Source organism: Balaenoptera physalus, assembly GCF_965194825.1.
Source record: "Balaenoptera physalus genome assembly, chromosome: 1".
Classification (NCBI taxonomy): Eukaryota; Metazoa; Chordata; class Mammalia; order Artiodactyla; family Balaenopteridae; genus Balaenoptera; species Balaenoptera physalus.
The window spans coordinates 26,171,345-26,188,694 of NC_138882.1; the positions used below are offsets into that span (position 1 = coordinate 26,171,345).

A 17,350-nucleotide genomic window follows, 5' to 3' on the forward strand; every position below is an offset into this window, starting at 1 on the left:
GTAATGAGGTGGATGGAGTTAGAGTCTGTCATACAGAGTGAAGTAAGTCAGAAAGAGAAAAACAAACACAATATGCTAACACATATATATGGAATCTAAGGAAAAAAAAAAAAAAAGGCCATGAAGAACCTAGTGGCAAGACGGGAATAAAGACACAGACCTACTAGAGAATGGACTTGAGGATATGGGGAGGGGGTGGGGTGAGATGTGACAGGGTAAGAGAGTGTCATGGACATATATACACTACCAAATGTAAAATAGATAGCTAGTGGGAAGCAGCCACATAGCACAGGGAGATCAGCTCGGTGCTTTGTGACCACCTAGAGGGGTGGGATGGGGAGGGTGGGAGGGAGGGAGATGCAAGAGGGAAGAGCTATGGGAACATAGTGTATGTGTATAACTGATTCACTTTGTTATAAAGCAGAAGCTAACACACCATTGTAAGGCAATTATACTTCAATAAAGATGTTTAAAAAAAAAAAAGAGACTATTATGAAAAATTTGTATGTCAACAAATTGGCTGACCAAGAAGAAATGGATAAGTTCCTAGAAACATACACCCTACCAAGACTGAATTATGAATAGAAAATATGAACAGACCAGTAATGAGTAAGGAGATTGAATCAGTAATCAAAAACCTCCCAACAAAGAAAAGCCCAAGCCCAGATAGTTTCATTGGTGAATTCTACTAAATATTTAATGAAAAATTAATGTCACTCCTTCTCAAATTCTTCCAAAAATCAAAGAAGAGGGAACAGTTCCAATCCCATTTTTTACAAAGCCAGCATTACCTCAGTACTAAAGCCAAATAAAGATACTACAAGAAAAGTAAACTATAGACCAATATCTCTGATGAATACAGATGTAAAAATTCTCAACAAAATACTAGGAAATTGAATTCAACAGCACATTTAAGGGATCAGACACCATGATCAAGCAGGATTTATTTCTGGAATGCAAGGATGGTTCAACATACAGAAATCAATCGATGTGATACAGCACATTAACTGAATGAAGGATAAATATCATATGATCATCTCAGTAGATGTGGGAAAAGTTATTTAACAAAATTCAATATCCTTTCCTGATAAAACTCTTGACATAGAAGGTACAGACGGAAACCTCAACATAATAAAAGCTATATATGACAAACCCACAGATAACATCATACTCAACAGTGAAAGCTTAAAATAGTTTCCTCTAAGGTCATGAACAAGGCAAAGGTGCCCACTCTCACCACTCCTATTCAACACAGTACTGGAATTCCTAGCCAGAGCAATTAGGCAAGAAAAAGAAATATAAGGCATCAAACTCAAAAAGGAAGAAGTAAAACTGTCTCTGTTTGCAGATGATATGATCTTAGAAAACCCTCAAGATGCCACTAAAAAACTGTTAGAACTAATAAATGATTTCAGTAAAGTTGCAGAATACACAATCAACATACAAAAATCAGTTGCGTTGCTATACACTAACAATGAACCATCTGAAAAAGAAATAAAGAAGAAAAATCCTATTTACAATAGCTTTAAAACGATCAAGTACTTAGGAATAAATTTAACCAAGTAGGGGAAAGCTCTGTACACTGAAAACAATAAATATTGATGACAGGAACTAAGAAGACACAAATAAATAGAAAGATATACTATGTTCATGGGTTGGAAGGATTTTAAAATATCTATACTACTCATAGCAATCTACAGATTCAATGGAATCCCTATCAAAATTTCAATGGCAGTTTTCAAAGAAATAGAAAAAAGTCCTAATATTTATATGGAACCACAAAAGATCACATATAGCCACAGCAGTCTTGAGCAAAAAGAACAAAGAGGCATCACAGTACCTGATTTCAAAAAATACTACAAACAAAGTTTTAGTATTCAAAATAAGATGGTTGGCAATAATAACAGACATGCAGACCAATGGAACACAACAGAGAGCTCAGAAATAAATCCACACAATTATGAACTTCATCAAAGATGCAAGAAACAAACAATTGGAGAAAGGATAGTTTCTTCAATAAATGGTACTGAGAAAACTGGTTTTCCACATGTGGAAGAATGAAATTGGACCCATATCTTACTACATATACAAAAATCAACTCAATATGAATTGAAGATTTAAATGTAAGACCTGAAACCATACAACAATCAGAACAAAACATAGGGGAAAATCTTCTTGACATTGGTCTAGGCAATAATGTTTCAGACATGCCACCAAAAGCACAGACAACAAAAGCAAAAGTAGAAGACAGGATTTCATCAAACTAAAAAGCCTCTGCACAGTAAAGGAAACAATCAACAAAGTGAAGGGACAACCTATGAAATGGGAGAAAATATTTGCAAACCATCCCATCTGAAAAGGGATTAATATCCGAAATATATAAGGAATTCAAACAAATGAATAGCAAGAAAACAATTTGATTGTACCCTGTTGGTGAAAATGTAAATTGGTACAACCATTGTGGAAAACAGGACAAACATTCCTCAAAAACGTTAAGACTAGAACTACCATATTATCCAGCTAACCTACTTCTGGGTATATACCCAAAGGAAATGAAATCAAGACTCAAAGAGATATCTGCACCCCCAGGTTCATTACAGCATTACTTATAATAGACCAGATATGGAAATAATACAAGTGTCTGTCAATGGATGAACAGCCGAAGAAGAGGTGGTACACATATAAAATGGAATATTACTCAGCCATGAGAAAGAAGGAAATCCTGCCTGTTGCGACAACTTGGATGAACTTGGAGGACATTATGCTAAGTGAAATAAGCTAGGCAGAGAAAGACAAACACTGCATGATTTCACCTTACATGTGCAATCTAAAAAAAAAAAAAACTTTTTTTTTTAAGTGAAACTCATAGAAGCAAAGTAGTATAATGATGGTTCCCAGGGACTGGTGGGGGCAGACGGGGAGATGTTGGTCAAAAGGTACAGAGTTGTAGTTATGTAGGATGCATAAATCTAGAAATCTAATGTACAGGCATGATGACTATACTTAATAATACTGTATTGAACACTGAAAATATACTGAGAGTAGATTTCAGTTGCAGTCATCACACAATAAACGGTAACTACGTGAGGAGATATGTTAACTAGCTTGACTGTAGTAATCATTTCACTATGTATATCAAACCATCATGTTGTACACCTTAAATATGTACAATTTAAATAAATTAATTAAATGAAATGTAAAATACTGCTGTATACAAGGTTATTCAATTATTTAAGAAAATTGAAGGTAAGGGTACCTGTCTAATACGAGTATCTTCTAACTGCCCTCCCACACACACTGTATTTTTTTAACCACTGTGACTAACTTTGCATAAAATGTAGATTGCATAAACAGTGGCATATCAGAGTTTCATGCAAGAAAATAAGTGCATGGCCTTGCAAGAATTCTGCCACATTCCATACTAAAAAGCAGGTTTGTTTCCAGTGTTGTCAAGCTTTAAGGATAATAATTTTATCATGGTTTAAAGAAACATATAAATTGTTATTATACATGTTATTAAATGACAAGGATATACTTTGCCTTAGGCACACAAAATATTCAATAGGAAAACAGTATTTAGCCATATTCTAGATAATCGATTTTTAAACTACTTAAAATACGTCCTTATTAATTTCACATTACTAGGATAAAGAACTCATACTGAGAAAACTATCTATCCCCAAAGAGTTGGAAGAAGAATGACAGGGAAATCAGGGCAGCCCTAAGCACCCATCCTGCTTCCACTATGTATTAGCTGTACCTGCGGCACATCTGTCAATCTCTTCACCCCGCAGTTTCCTGATCTGTAATCTGGGCACTCTCTAACTTATAGAATTATTGTGAGAATTAAATGAGATAGTGAATGTAAAAGGTAGGTGTGCTCCCAAAGCTTATCCTAAAAAGAGGTTTTACTGTCACTTGAATTAAAAAGGTCACAGGAATCATAAAGCACTTCTGAGACAGTGTGCTTTTACATTTTTTTTTTCATTTTGAAGAAAACATTCAGAGCAAAGTGTAAATAAAGCTAATGAAGCTCATATTGCTAATGTCATGGTGAATAATAGGAATTATAAAAACTACATTGGAGTATTAAATTGCTTATTTATTAGTCACCAATATAAGTTTGAACATGATTAAACTTATTTTTAATAAAGACAATAAAGAAAATAAACACTAGCATACCCATGAGTACTCAGAAAGATTAGCATATTGTGAATTGATACCTTTATAATGTACTAAAACATTTTAAAGTAATAGTAATCAAGCATTTATGACATAACATGGAAGTTTCAGTATTTTTCCATGTAGATTTCAAAATAATTTTTATGTCATTACTTCTCATGTCACGTGGTCTTACAAAAGTTTTGCTTGAAAAAATTAAGAATATATCATCAATTAATACAAAAATTTCTTCTAAATATCTTAGAAGTTTTCTGGTAAAGATATATTTATAGTTACTGAGAAAAGCCAAATCAAAACATGTATCAGCACATATAAGTTCACCTTAATTACAAATTGTCATTCAATATAAAAGAAGCTTTCTTTTACTAGATATGAATCTACACATCCACATAAGAGCAAAAAATTCTATTTATCTTCATCTGTGAACGTCAAATGGGCTATAGTTAAAACACCCCATTAAGCAATTTGGTGATTCTATTTATAAGTATATGTAGGTGGTGACAGTCAATCATAGGCCTTCATTTAATTTAATATCTGTCAACTTCATCAAGCTCTAAAATAGACATCATAGTTTACATGTACCTATTGAGGTTTTACATTTTTTAAAAAATTACTTGTAACTGCCTTGGTCCAGAGATTAGAGGAATTACCTTAACTGAGAGATTGTGTTCAATTCATCATACCACCTGAATTTTGTGTCAGTTTTGACACAGAGTTATTTTATTCAGTTTAGAATCTGTCTCTGATAGTGGTCAAGAGACACACCTGTGGGAGAACAGTACTACTATCCTTTACCCTAAAACATTAGGAATGTACCCTGACATAATTACTCATAGTATTCTTCTTTAATAATCTAGCATTGATCTGCCATTTGTTAATATACCGAAGGGATATTAACTGTTTCTCTGCGTGACAGGGAGAATGATATGACTAGATAATTTAAAGGTAAAAATCTCATACCTTAGGTAGTAATTAATCAAGATAATGAAAAATTATCACAGGCAAAATGGGGGTTGAAAAGATGCTACATAGAAGATATCAAGGCCTAGGTAAAGATAGCAGCAATGACTATACTTAGGATAAAATAGTGAAAGTAATAATGTAAACTAAGCTGATGGGGATGTTTGGGGATGGGAGAAGGGTTATTTAAAGGCTTAATGCATTTCACCCCTATGTTAATAGCTGCACTATTCACAATAGCCAAGACATGGAAACAACCTAAATGTCCATCAACAGATGAATGGATAAAGAAGATATGGTGTATGTATACACACATACACACACACACACACACTACTCAGCCATGAAAAAGAATGAAATAATGCCATTTGCAGCAACATGGATGCAACTAGAGATTATCATACTAAGTATGCCAGAAAGAGAAAGACAAATACCACATGCTATCACTTAGATGTGAAATCTAAAATATGACACAAATGAACCTATCTACGAAACAGAAACAGACTCACAGAGAACAGACTTGTGGTTGCCAAGGGGGAGGGTGCTGGGAGAGGGATGGAGTGGGAGGTTGTGGTGAGCAGATGTAGGCTATTATATACAGAATGGATAAACAACAAGGTCCTACTGTATAGCACAGGGAACTATATTCAGTATCCTGTGATAAACCATAATGGAAAAGAATATGAAAAAAAGAATGTATACGTATGTATAACTGAATCACTTTGCTGTACAGCAGAAATTAACACAACATTGTAAAACAACTATACTTCAATTTTAAAAACTGAAGGCTTAATGCATTTCATATACTGCATACTACTACTCAAGAGTATAAGGAGGCTATCTTATATGCAGGTTTGTGGGGCTTTAGAAAACAGTCTGCTTTTTGTTCATGCTGTTCCCTCTGCCTGGTCTGTCAGCTTTTAAAGGGCAGGGGTATGATTAACCATTGTGACATCAATACTGAGCACAGTGCCTGACGCAGAGCAGGTACTTAAAATACTTCTTGGGGAAAAAGTTGGTTAAATTTGAGTAGGTACCATGGAGTATACTACAAGCCCATATTCACTATGCCACTGGATTCTCACAACAGTATAAAGTAGGTATTAGAAATTGTAGATGAAGCAATTGAAATTCATCAGAGATTAAATGAGAGCCTTGGCTCTGAAGTCAGGTGCCTGGGTTTGAATCCCAAATCGACTGCTTTCTAGTTCTGCAACTCTAGGCAAGTCAACCTCTTAATTTTCCTACCTGTTAAACGGGGATACTGCCCTGTACAGACTCTCCTCAGAAATTACATTTAGATAAGAAATAAAGTAAGAGACACTGCTATTTATCCACAATTCCATGACCTCTCTTTTTCAACTAAGAACACTGAGCTTTTTGAAGAAAAGTATTAGGAAAAAAACTACATTCACTGCTTTCATAAAAATACTTTCCTTGACCCAGTTGTCGAAGGTCCCTTTCACTACATTGAGGCTAGATCTAATAACGAAATCTGAGGAAAAGTTATACCAGGATTCACAGACAATTGCTGAAACAAACCAAACTCCACCACTTCCTTCAGAGTGAACCATCACCCCTTTCTCTGATTATGTTTCATCTTGCTGAAGCTGGCAAGCAGGAATTGTTCTGAAGAAGCACGGCTGGCAACATACTCAGAGAAAAGGCAAAGTATAGTGAGTCAAACATGAAACAGAACTCTCCTTTAAACACACATTAAAATTCAGAAAGAGTCAAATAGCATGGTTTAACAATCAGGCTCAGTCTGAAGTCAGACTGCCTGGGATCAAATCCTGAGAGTGTCACTTGTGAGCAATATGATATTGGGCAAGTTACTTATCTCTGTGCTTTCAGATTCCTCATCTGTAGATTGAGGCTAATTGTGGTACTTAGTAAGGCTCTGGAGAAGATTAAATGAGATATTTCATACAAAGCATGCATCATGGTGGCAGTCACACAGTAAGTGCTCAATAAATACTCAAGAACTTTTGTTTAAAACTCAGCAAGCTGCAATCAAATTAACTCTGTATGTCCATACCAGTGAGTTTGGAACTCTATGAATTTGTTTTGGTGATTTTTTTTTTATAGGTAACATAAAACCATTTTAACCATTTTGAACTGTACAATTCAGTGACATTAATTACATTCACGATGTTGTACAGCCATCACCACTAACCATTTCCAGAACTTTCTCATCACCCCAAAAACTCTGTACCCATTCAACACTAGCTCCCCATTCCCCTCCTGCTTCACATCTGGAATCCTCTGCCACATCAGTAAACAAAGGATGTTGTGGCCATCAAGCCATTAGCCACTGCAGCTGCCCAGACGGTGAGCCCTGAGGGAACTCAGGATGGAGACAAACAAGCTGCCTGCCACCATCACCAGCCACTGCAGCGGCCCCCCAATGGTGCACCCTGATGGGATTCAGGATGGAAAAAAGCAGGATACTGGCCCTAGATAATTATGATGCATATCAAAGGAATGATTTCAATGAGCCCAGACTCTCACATCTTCCTGTACATAGAAAAGCACTAAATTCATTAACTTGAGATGTCTGGTTTTCTTTAATTAAGAGTCATCTTTCCATGTTCTGACTAGCTGGTTTTTGTTGCAGAAACTGCTGTATCTCCTGGCTTTTACTTTACCTCTTGGGAATAGCCACACAGAGCTATCTGAGAGGCTGCCTCCTGTGTTTAGGTCTTCAGAAAGTCTGCCAAATTAAACGTTCTCAACTGCTAGGTTCTGCCTTCTTTTTCCTCAGTCGACACCTCTACTCTACTTTCTGTCTCCATGAATTTGCCTAGTCTAAGTACCTCATATAAGTGAAATCAAACAATATTTGTCCTTTTGTGTCTGGCTTGTTTCACTCAGCATAATGTCTTCAAGGCTTATCCATGTTGTAGCATATATCAGATTATCACTCCTTTTAAGGCTGAAGAATGTTTCCATATATATGGTTTTTTTCCATACATTTTGTTTGTTTCATACATTTTGTCAATGGACATTTGGGTTGTTAACACCTTTTGGTTTCTGTGAATAATGCTGCCATGAACACTGGTGTACAGGTATCTGAGTCCTTACTTTCAATTACCTTGGGTATATGTCTAGAAGTAGAATTGCTGAATTAAATGGTAATTCTATGTTTAACTTTTTAGGAACTACCAAACTGTTTTCCTGGAGCTCTATTGCATTTAAACTCCTTCTCAACCACTGGATCCTCATGAGGCTTCAATATTTAAGCTTTTTGCCCCCTCCATCTCTAAAACAAAGATAATATCACTTCCCAAAGATTGAGGTGATGTTTCTTAATCAACAGCATCCCTATCTAAAAAGGTGCTATCAAACAAAAATATGAAACAGTAGTATTCTTCAGAGCATTTTAAATCTATGCATCTGGGCATAGCTCTTGCTATTGGAAACCCTAAAATTAAAAGGCATTGAGTGATATAAGCAAAATCATGGAGTAGGCAGCTCCAAACTCCCATTCCTTCATAGAAATATTTAAAAAAACAAAAAAAACAACAAAAAAACTAGAACTACCGAAATCAACTTTGTCAGAACTCTGGAAAAAGAGTCACAGGTATACAGCAACAAAGTGAATGCTGAATCAAGAAAAAGGCATTGTAAAACTGGTAGGCGAGATTTGTAGCATATTAAAACCCTTGCCCTCTCCAGCTCAGCAGCAGTCTTGAAGACAGCAGCACCCTCCCTATACGGGACGCTGGTCTCTGGTTCCAAAGGAAGCAGGGCAGACCTTACTTGAAAATTATTGTTTGTCTATTCGAACCTGTCTGGGACTACCTGAAGGACTGATGCAAGGTGTTCAACCTCTGTTTCACCTAACTCAGAACCCCCTCAGAGCAGAAAAGCAGCAGGCTTTGCTGGCAAGCATTACTTATACCAAGTGCCCCTAAAACCAAGTTCTCTTGCTGAGTTTAAGATCAATCTCTCTATGCAAAACTTCATTCCCTTTCTTGTCCTCTCTGACCTCAATCCTGTGCTAACTGAACACAAACATACCAGTCAGATGACTAAAATTGCTGTTGTCGATAACAGTATCATTAATGTACTAAAATTACTATTATAGATATCATCATTAACATACAAACTCAAGTTGTTTCTCTAAGGCAAGATAAGCTAATAGATTTCCCGAAGCTATGGACCACCTGGCCTGAAAATTGTAAACCAGAGACATACTGACTCCTGAAACACTGACTAAGAAATGTCACAAAATGACAATCCCAGCCTCTCTTTCTTCCCCTAAAAAAAAAAAAAAAAACAAAAACAAAAACAAAAAAAACCCATAACTTAAAGACCAAGTTGAATTGGATCTAAGACTTGGTTCCCACTCCCTCACTTGGTGCCTTGCAAAAAACCCTTATTTTACTGCAAACACCAGCTCTCAGAGTTTGTGCCGGAGTTTCTGCTGGGGGCACAGAAGCCCTTGCTTTGTTACACTATCAGGTGATCAAAAAATCTGCAGCCACCTGGGGCAAAAAATTCACAACTGAGGTATACAATAGACTACTTAAAACCAGGGAGCAAAGGCCAGGGATAGAGTTTCTTTGGGAAATCAGAGCATTCAAAAGCGCTGGCATATACTAGGGAATTTAGAAAGTTACACATATGCCCAGGCCAGGATGCATGCTTAGAAGGGACGGGAGAACACCTTAAGCTTTCCCCACTGGATGAATAAGCTCAGTGGCAGCAGGAAGTGAAGGCTGAGGCAGAATTGTAAATGGCCTGGCTAAGTGTTAAAGGAAGGACCTAAGCATAGAGCCATAAGGAATGGAAAAGGAATACAAACCATGACTTCAATCAAGAACAGCCAACCTTAAGAGGGAGAATATAATTTCCAGAGTTACCACATTATAATATTCAAGTGTCCAGTTTTCAACAACAAAAAGTCACACAGCATACAAAGAAACATTAAAGTATGGCCCATTCAGAGGAAATAAACTGACAGAAGCATCCTTGAGGAAGCCCAAATGTTGGATTAGAAAAACACTTTAAATCACCTGTCTTAAATATGCCCAAAGAGCTAATGGAAACCATGGACAAAGAACTAAAGGAAATCAGGAAAACAATGTTATGAACAAAATAAGAATATCAATTAAAGAGATAGTAATTACCAACAGAAGTGAAACAAAAACACTGGGACTTAAAAATACAGTGATTGAAATGAAAACTTCACTAAGGGGATTCAACAGCAGACTTGAGCAAGCAGGTAAAAGAATCAGTGAACTTAGTAAGATGTTAAAGAAAAAATGTTGCCTGCCATATCAGTAAACAAAGGATGTTGCAGCCACCAAGCCATCACAGTACAGCTGCCCAGAAGGTGAACCCTGAGGGAACTCAGGATAGAAAGAGGATGCCCACCCTCTAACAGTCAGCCACTGCAGCCACCCCAATGATGCACCCAGAGGAGACTCAGGACAAGAAAGCACAGGATACTGGCCCCAGAAAGCTGAGGTGTATATCAAAGGAATGATTTCAATGAGCCCAGACTCTTGCATCTTCCCATTCATAGAAAAGCGCTAAATTCCTTGAGATGTCTGGTTTTCTTTAGTTAACAGTGATCTTTTGATGTTCCGGCTACCTGGCCTTTGTTGCAAAAACTCCTACGTATCCTGGCTCCTCCCTTACCTCTTCAGAGCAGTTCCTTAGAGCTATCTGAGAGGCTGTCTCCCGGGCTTAAGTTCTCAGTTTTGTCGCCAAATAAAACTTAATTCTCAACTGTTAGGTTGTGCTTTTTTTTTTTTTTTTTTCAGTTGACAAAGATAATTATCCTATCAGACAACAACGCCCAATCTAGAAAACAGTGCTACCACTTGGAATGTCTACTAAGTGCTTCACTTCATCCTTAGCCATTAATTTATAAGGAGCCAGGCTGAGAGGAGTCAGGTCGCTTGCCTTAGGTCACAGGGCAGATTGACTGTGGCCTGAGCTCCTAACCACAGACCTGTGCTGCTCCCTCTAAGGGCAGAGGCTGCCACCTGAGGGCACAGGAGGAGAATGTGCCATGCAAAGCAAATGGTAATTATGCTATAATTACATAAGATATCCCTTTGACCCCAGGTCAGGTCAGAAGGAAGCTGGCTCATTTTCAACTTTATCTCTCATAATACTAGTACGTAGTGTTGAGGAAAAGGAAGGAATATTTCCTTTCAACTGCTTAAATGTGTTTAGCCAGCAACTGAAGATATTTAAATGTTGAGCACTCTTCTCTCTATTTTCATGGCACTAACTTGAACCTTTGAGAGAGGAAATTTTGGAAGGAAAAAAAAAGGAACAAAGCACAGAGAGTCTAGCACAGGAACTACAAAACCATGTATTAAAATTTATTTCTGATCCATTTTCCAAACTTATGGCCAAGATATGCATGAGCATATGCAGGTGATTTGAGGAATTTAGTTATGCAATGGCTCAAAGAATCATAATATGAAATTACAGCAATGAAGGCATTTTTTTCAATGTCAATATAAAGAAGGAAAGACATCAAAACAGCCACAACTTTATTTTAGGCAGCGTCTTGAAAATTACTATTAATACCTCAGGACTGTTTTGGGGGATGGGACTCAAACAAGGATGAAAGACCACTACTTTCACTAGCTGAAAAAATCAGTCATGTTTAAAGTGTTTTAGTAGGAATGTGCCATCATAGCAGACTCTGACATATAAACATTCAAAAGATTATCCTTATTTTCTTCTCATATGCCACAAAGAGCACTTTTCTTGAGTGGAAAGAACAGCACTTCTTACAGCTTGTTTGCGTTGCTGAGCCCTTAAAGAAGCAGAGCTCTAATTTCGTTAGGAAATTTAATGAGCCACACTAAGCCAATGTCTAGCTCTACAAGCTTACCTGATTATTTAAGCACCTCTGCCTCCAGCCAGACTGTCCTGAACTCAAAAACCATTATTTATTTTCTCCTTTCATATAAAAGGTTCACTTAGTTAGGATACACATTTGTCTGACTATCCTAAACTCAATATTTAGATTTTATATACAGCAGATCTGAAAAAGCATTTCAAGAAATGAACTTCACGAAACTCCAAGGGAATTTGACAAACGCATGCCCATGAGAGCTCTCATAGGCTGTTTAAGGGCAGAGTCTGAGAAATGGGGAATGACTGCTAATAGGTAAGGGATTTCTTTTTGTGGTGATGAAAATGTTCTAAAACTGACTGTGGTAATGATTGCACGGCTTTGTGAATATACTAAAAATCACTGAACTGCTGTATACTTTAAATGTATGAGTGAATTAGATAGTATGTGAATTATCTCTCAATCAAGCTGTTAAAAATTTATTGGTTTCAACTATACTTCAATAAAAAATTTTAAAATATTATTGATTCATTTTCATTCATTTTTAGGATATTTACCTAAAGCTACACCAGATTTAACCACAGTGAAAACTTGATGTAATGCAGCTTGAAACCCTGCTCCATTCTCTTAAGAAAAAAAAAATTCTTGTAACATAATGCCAACTGGACTTTTCCTGGGGACGAGTTCCAGGTTTTAGCAGGTTTACAGAAATGCTGCTTCCAGAAAACCAGTAAATAATGATGTCCCCTAATACTATTGCTCCAATTTTTTCCCCTAGTACTAGCTTTTGGATATATTAAAAATTACTACAAATTAAACCAGGTAAGCATAATAGTGAATAAATTCACCTTAATGTATGTTACCAAAAAACTGTTGAGAGGGCATCCACCTACAAAAAACTTATTTCTGGTTTGGAATTGAATATCATGTTTTATATGTCATTTCATTTCACATTTGAGAAGCTACTCTATTATTAGAAAAGTACTTATCTGCTAATTTTGTGAAACATTATTTACTTAGGATCTTAGAATTAAATAGCAAAGAGTAAATATGCCCATAGATCTCTAACCATAAACTCTGCGCATTTTTAGTTTTGACATGAAGAATGGATTAGCAAGAAACAAGATGGGGGACATCTTTAGGAGTCTTTTGCAGTACTCCAGCTAAAGATGATGATTAAAAACAAAAATGTACCAACGTACCGCTTACACATGAAAAACTCTATAGATACACTGGAGGTGAATCACCAAATTTTAATTGAGTTTAGACTATACCATTTCTATTCAGAAATCTGAGAAATTCACAGCTCAGAAAGGAGTTTTATAGATATATGTAGATGAACATCATTATTACACAGATGAGGAAACTAAAGTACAGAATGGTTAAGTCTCACCAAGTGACCCAGAACCAGAAGTAAGATTTGAACTTAGGTTGTACAACTCCTAATTCAGTTTTCTTACACTCTTAAACTCATTTTATTAAAGATATATAAAATAATTTTTAAAATAATCTGTATAAAGGCTGCCCCTAACTTCTATAAATCATATATTTCAAATGCATAAGGGGACAGTAATTTCATACATATCTGCTCACTGATAATCACTGAATAACTTGAAATTAAATAATCACACCTAGGGTAACTGGAATAGGTCATGGAAAGAAGAAATAAAAGGAGCCATGAATCTTGAAGCTATGACTGACCCTTACATATATGCAACTAGGTCTCAGTTCTTAAAAACATCACTAGATCAGATTAGAAAGGAACAAATAGCACTTGAATTATGGTTACTGAATAAATCAATTTATATACAGATAGCACTGTATATATCATCTGTTTACACTTAGTTCTTTTAAGAAAATGCTTTCATATCTCTTGTCAAAAATTTTTTTAATTTGCTTTAAGTCTACTAAGGAAAAGCAAAGAAAAAGGGATCCATTAATTGGAAAGCCAAATGAGTTTAATGAGTTACATTAAAAAGTTATCAAACTGCCCGATTGAATAAACAAGGATTTGTAGAAACTGGAACGTTTCATATTTTACTGCAAATAAACAAATACAAATAAAAAATAGGATATGGACAGACTGGCTATGTTTCTAATCAGCCAAAGAAGCAGAAGAGAGGAGACACTCCATTTTGTTCACTAGAGCAGCTGCTAGTGTGGGTAAAGTGGTGCTACACTAAAGAGTCCCAGTCTAGGGTGTCGAGAACTGTCTAGAGACAAATGGTTCTGATCAAAAATAACCAGAGGCTGCCTCTTCCCAAGGGTGCCCTGTGATTCAGGCAAAAAAGTCCACAGCTCCAAATTTTAACTGCCAAATTACAAGCCAGATGAGAAATACTGTGATTTACTTTGTAACCAAAGTAATATAAAGCTAGATGTCTTATTCAACATTGTTAGATGATGTATATTATTACATGTTAATGTTTACCACTCACCTACTAAGTGAGATGGAAAGATCCTATAAAGAGGTTGAGTAAGATTGTACTAGCCCATAAACTCACAGGGTAGAAATCAAAGCCAAAGTGATGAAAGAAGGAAACTTTTAAGGCTGATATTGGTAGAAAATGGTCTAATATATAAAGGAAGGAGGCCATATATATATATATATATATATATATATATATATATATATATATATATATTTAAAGCACCTAGTGAGAAGACAGGTACAAAGAATGTCAATTTCAGCACATTTATTACATCAGAATGCTGGGAACAGCCATAAAGAAGTGGTTAAATACTTTATGGTACACCCATATAATGGAACACTATAGAGACATACATCACATGCATGGCATACCACACAGCTGTATCTGTATGTGCTATCACAGAACTAGTTCTGGAATATATTAAGAGAAGAAAAAGCAAGAAGCAGGACAATACACACAGTATGGGATGGAAGACTTTATTCTTAAACAATAGTATAAATAATTTTTTAAAAATACCTTGTGGTATCTTCTTAACAGTGCCTTTTTTGCTTCTTGAACTTCTTTTTCCAGGTATTTTTTGGTCCTTTCTCAAGAAGGCCTGTCCATCTTTGGGGCCTTCACAAGCAGTGTTTTCCAAGTTCTCAGTTGCAGCCACCTCACAGCTTGATGTGCAGCTTTCATTATTGTTGAGACTGTCTGGCTCAAACACTTCAGGTTTGCCCATTGCACTGTCACTGCTGGTCAGAAGCTCATGCCCATCCCCATCCCCATCAAGCTGATTTTCATTTTCATCTGATGCAGAGGGCAAGCATGTTACAATACTTTCCACACCATCACCAGGATGACATCCATCTTGTGGTTCTATCTGCAGATTATATGTAGGAGTTTCGCTGTCATCCATTAGAGCATCTTTTGTTGAACCGTTTAAGTTTCATTAAAGTCCTTCAATGTCTACAATAACAAAAAGAAAAAACATTCATTTTTTAAACTCTGGATTTTCACTGATCTTTGATTTTCCTCTTCTCCTGGGTTGTTTTACTGTAAGTAGGGAAGAGAGAAATGACTAAGGCTTATTCCTACTACTTCTATCCCACTTACAACCCTACCCCATCTCACCTAGTTCTTGCTTGAATACAATGGTTCTAAACCCTGGCTGCATGTTTATTGCCTATGGAGCTTGTCAAATTTCTATCACAGACCTCTGAAATCTAAATCTCTGGGGATCGAGCCCAAACACTGATATATTTTTTGAAGTTCTCTAGATTATTCTAATGTGCATCACGTTGGGACCACTGCCTTGAAGAAAGAAATTAATGGTTAAATAAGGTTGTCTGCTAAAACCAATCACTCATGTTATCCCTGGATACTTAACAGACAAGTGAAAGTTACTTGTGTAAGTTGTTATATGGCCAAACAGCAGCAATATTTACAAATGAAAACATTTAAAAATAGTTTTAAAATAAATTTTTTAAAAAGTATACGGGGGAAAATTCAGGTAGCATATATTTATACTATATTCTCATTACATCCTTCCTAAAAATAAGCCCTGAAAAGTACCTTAGAATTGTCAACAGATTCCTTTTATACAATTAAAAAAAAAAAAAAGAGGGCCATGATTAACTCTAGGCTATTTAGTTTAAGACTTGGAAAAAACTCTCAATCTACTCCAAGAATCCTTCTAACATTTTAAAGATATACAAAATAGATTTTAAGCCTTGTATCAGTCATGTTTTACACTCTCTTCTCATCCAAAAGTATATTACATTTTAAGAAAAATCATGCCAGCCAGATTTAGATATTTTTATGCTTGCCAAGTATTACTTTGGATTCGAATGAAATATAATATTTCAGCAATTTTGAGAAAAACTCAGTGATAAAGAATTTTGTAAATTCTTCAAACTAACAAATAGAAATGTTTATTTGCTCTTTAGAAAGTCAGTAAATATATACAGTAAATAAATATATATTTAAGTAAAGTAAAATTTTTTAAAAAACAGGAAAACAAAGTATAAAACAAAACATGAGCTCTGCACTGATTGTATCACATGCTTTCAACTGTTTTGCAACTGGAATATTTTATTTTATTCAGACATAAAAGTACTGCTTGTCAAATATAAAAATATCTAAATCTGGCTGGTATCATTTTCCTTAAAATATATACTATATATCTCCACTAAGAGGTATGTAATATGAAAAGTAAAATGATTAACTTGACTATAATAACTTAGTTTAGACCTAAATGAATTCTAACTAGAGTATAATTTTTAATTGAAAAGTAAATTTTTAAAAAAATTAATTAATTTATTTATTTAATTTATTTTTGGCTGCATTGGGTCTTCGTTGCTGCGCGCAGGCTTTCTCTAGTTGCGGTGAGCAGGGGCTACTCTTCATTGAGGTGCACGGGCTTCTCATTGTGGTGGCCTCTTGTTGCAGAGCACGGGCTCTAGGTGCACAGACTTCAGTAGTTGTGGCACACAGGCTCAGTAGTTGTGGCTCGTGGGCTCTAGAGCGCTGGCTCAGTAGTTGCGGCACACGGGCTTAGTTGCTCCATGGCATGTGAGATCTTCCCAGACCAGGGCTCGAATCCGTGTCCCCTGCATTGACAGGAGGATTCTTAACCACTGCGCCACCAGGGAAGTCCCAGTAATTATTATTTTAATAAAGTGTCTTCAAGATCTCTATTATGAGAGAATCCAAATTCAAATGAGACTTTAAAAGTGCCATGTGGCTAATATGGTGGAAACAACCCAAATGCCACTGACAGATGAGGAGAGAAGCAAAATGTGATATATTCACGCAATGGAATATTATTCAGCCATAAAAAGGAATGAAGTTCTGATACATGCCACAACATGGATGACCCTTGAAAACATTAAGCCAGACACAAACAGATAAATACTGTATGATTCCACTTATGTGTAATTTTATAATACGCAAATTCATAGAA

General features: G+C 36.0%; 1 protein-coding gene across 3 annotated transcripts in view; it reads right to left on the reverse strand.

Annotated features, from left to right (window-relative positions):
* Positions 1 to 17,350, reverse strand: part of CNST (consortin, connexin sorting protein) — a 138,001-nt gene that overhangs the window by 71,365 nt on the left and 49,286 nt on the right. For 2 of the 3 annotated variants that reach the window (XM_082470241.1, XM_082470242.1), the window contains exon 2: positions 14,920 to 15,354. The exons of the other annotated variant lie outside the window; for it this stretch is intronic. In XM_082470241.1, coding sequence (XP_082326367.1) covers positions 14,920 to 15,304 — 385 coding nt within the window. In that variant the 5' untranslated portion in view covers positions 15,305 to 15,354. The remainder of the gene's footprint in view (positions 1 to 14,919; positions 15,355 to 17,350) is intronic. 3 annotated transcript variants of the gene reach the window in all.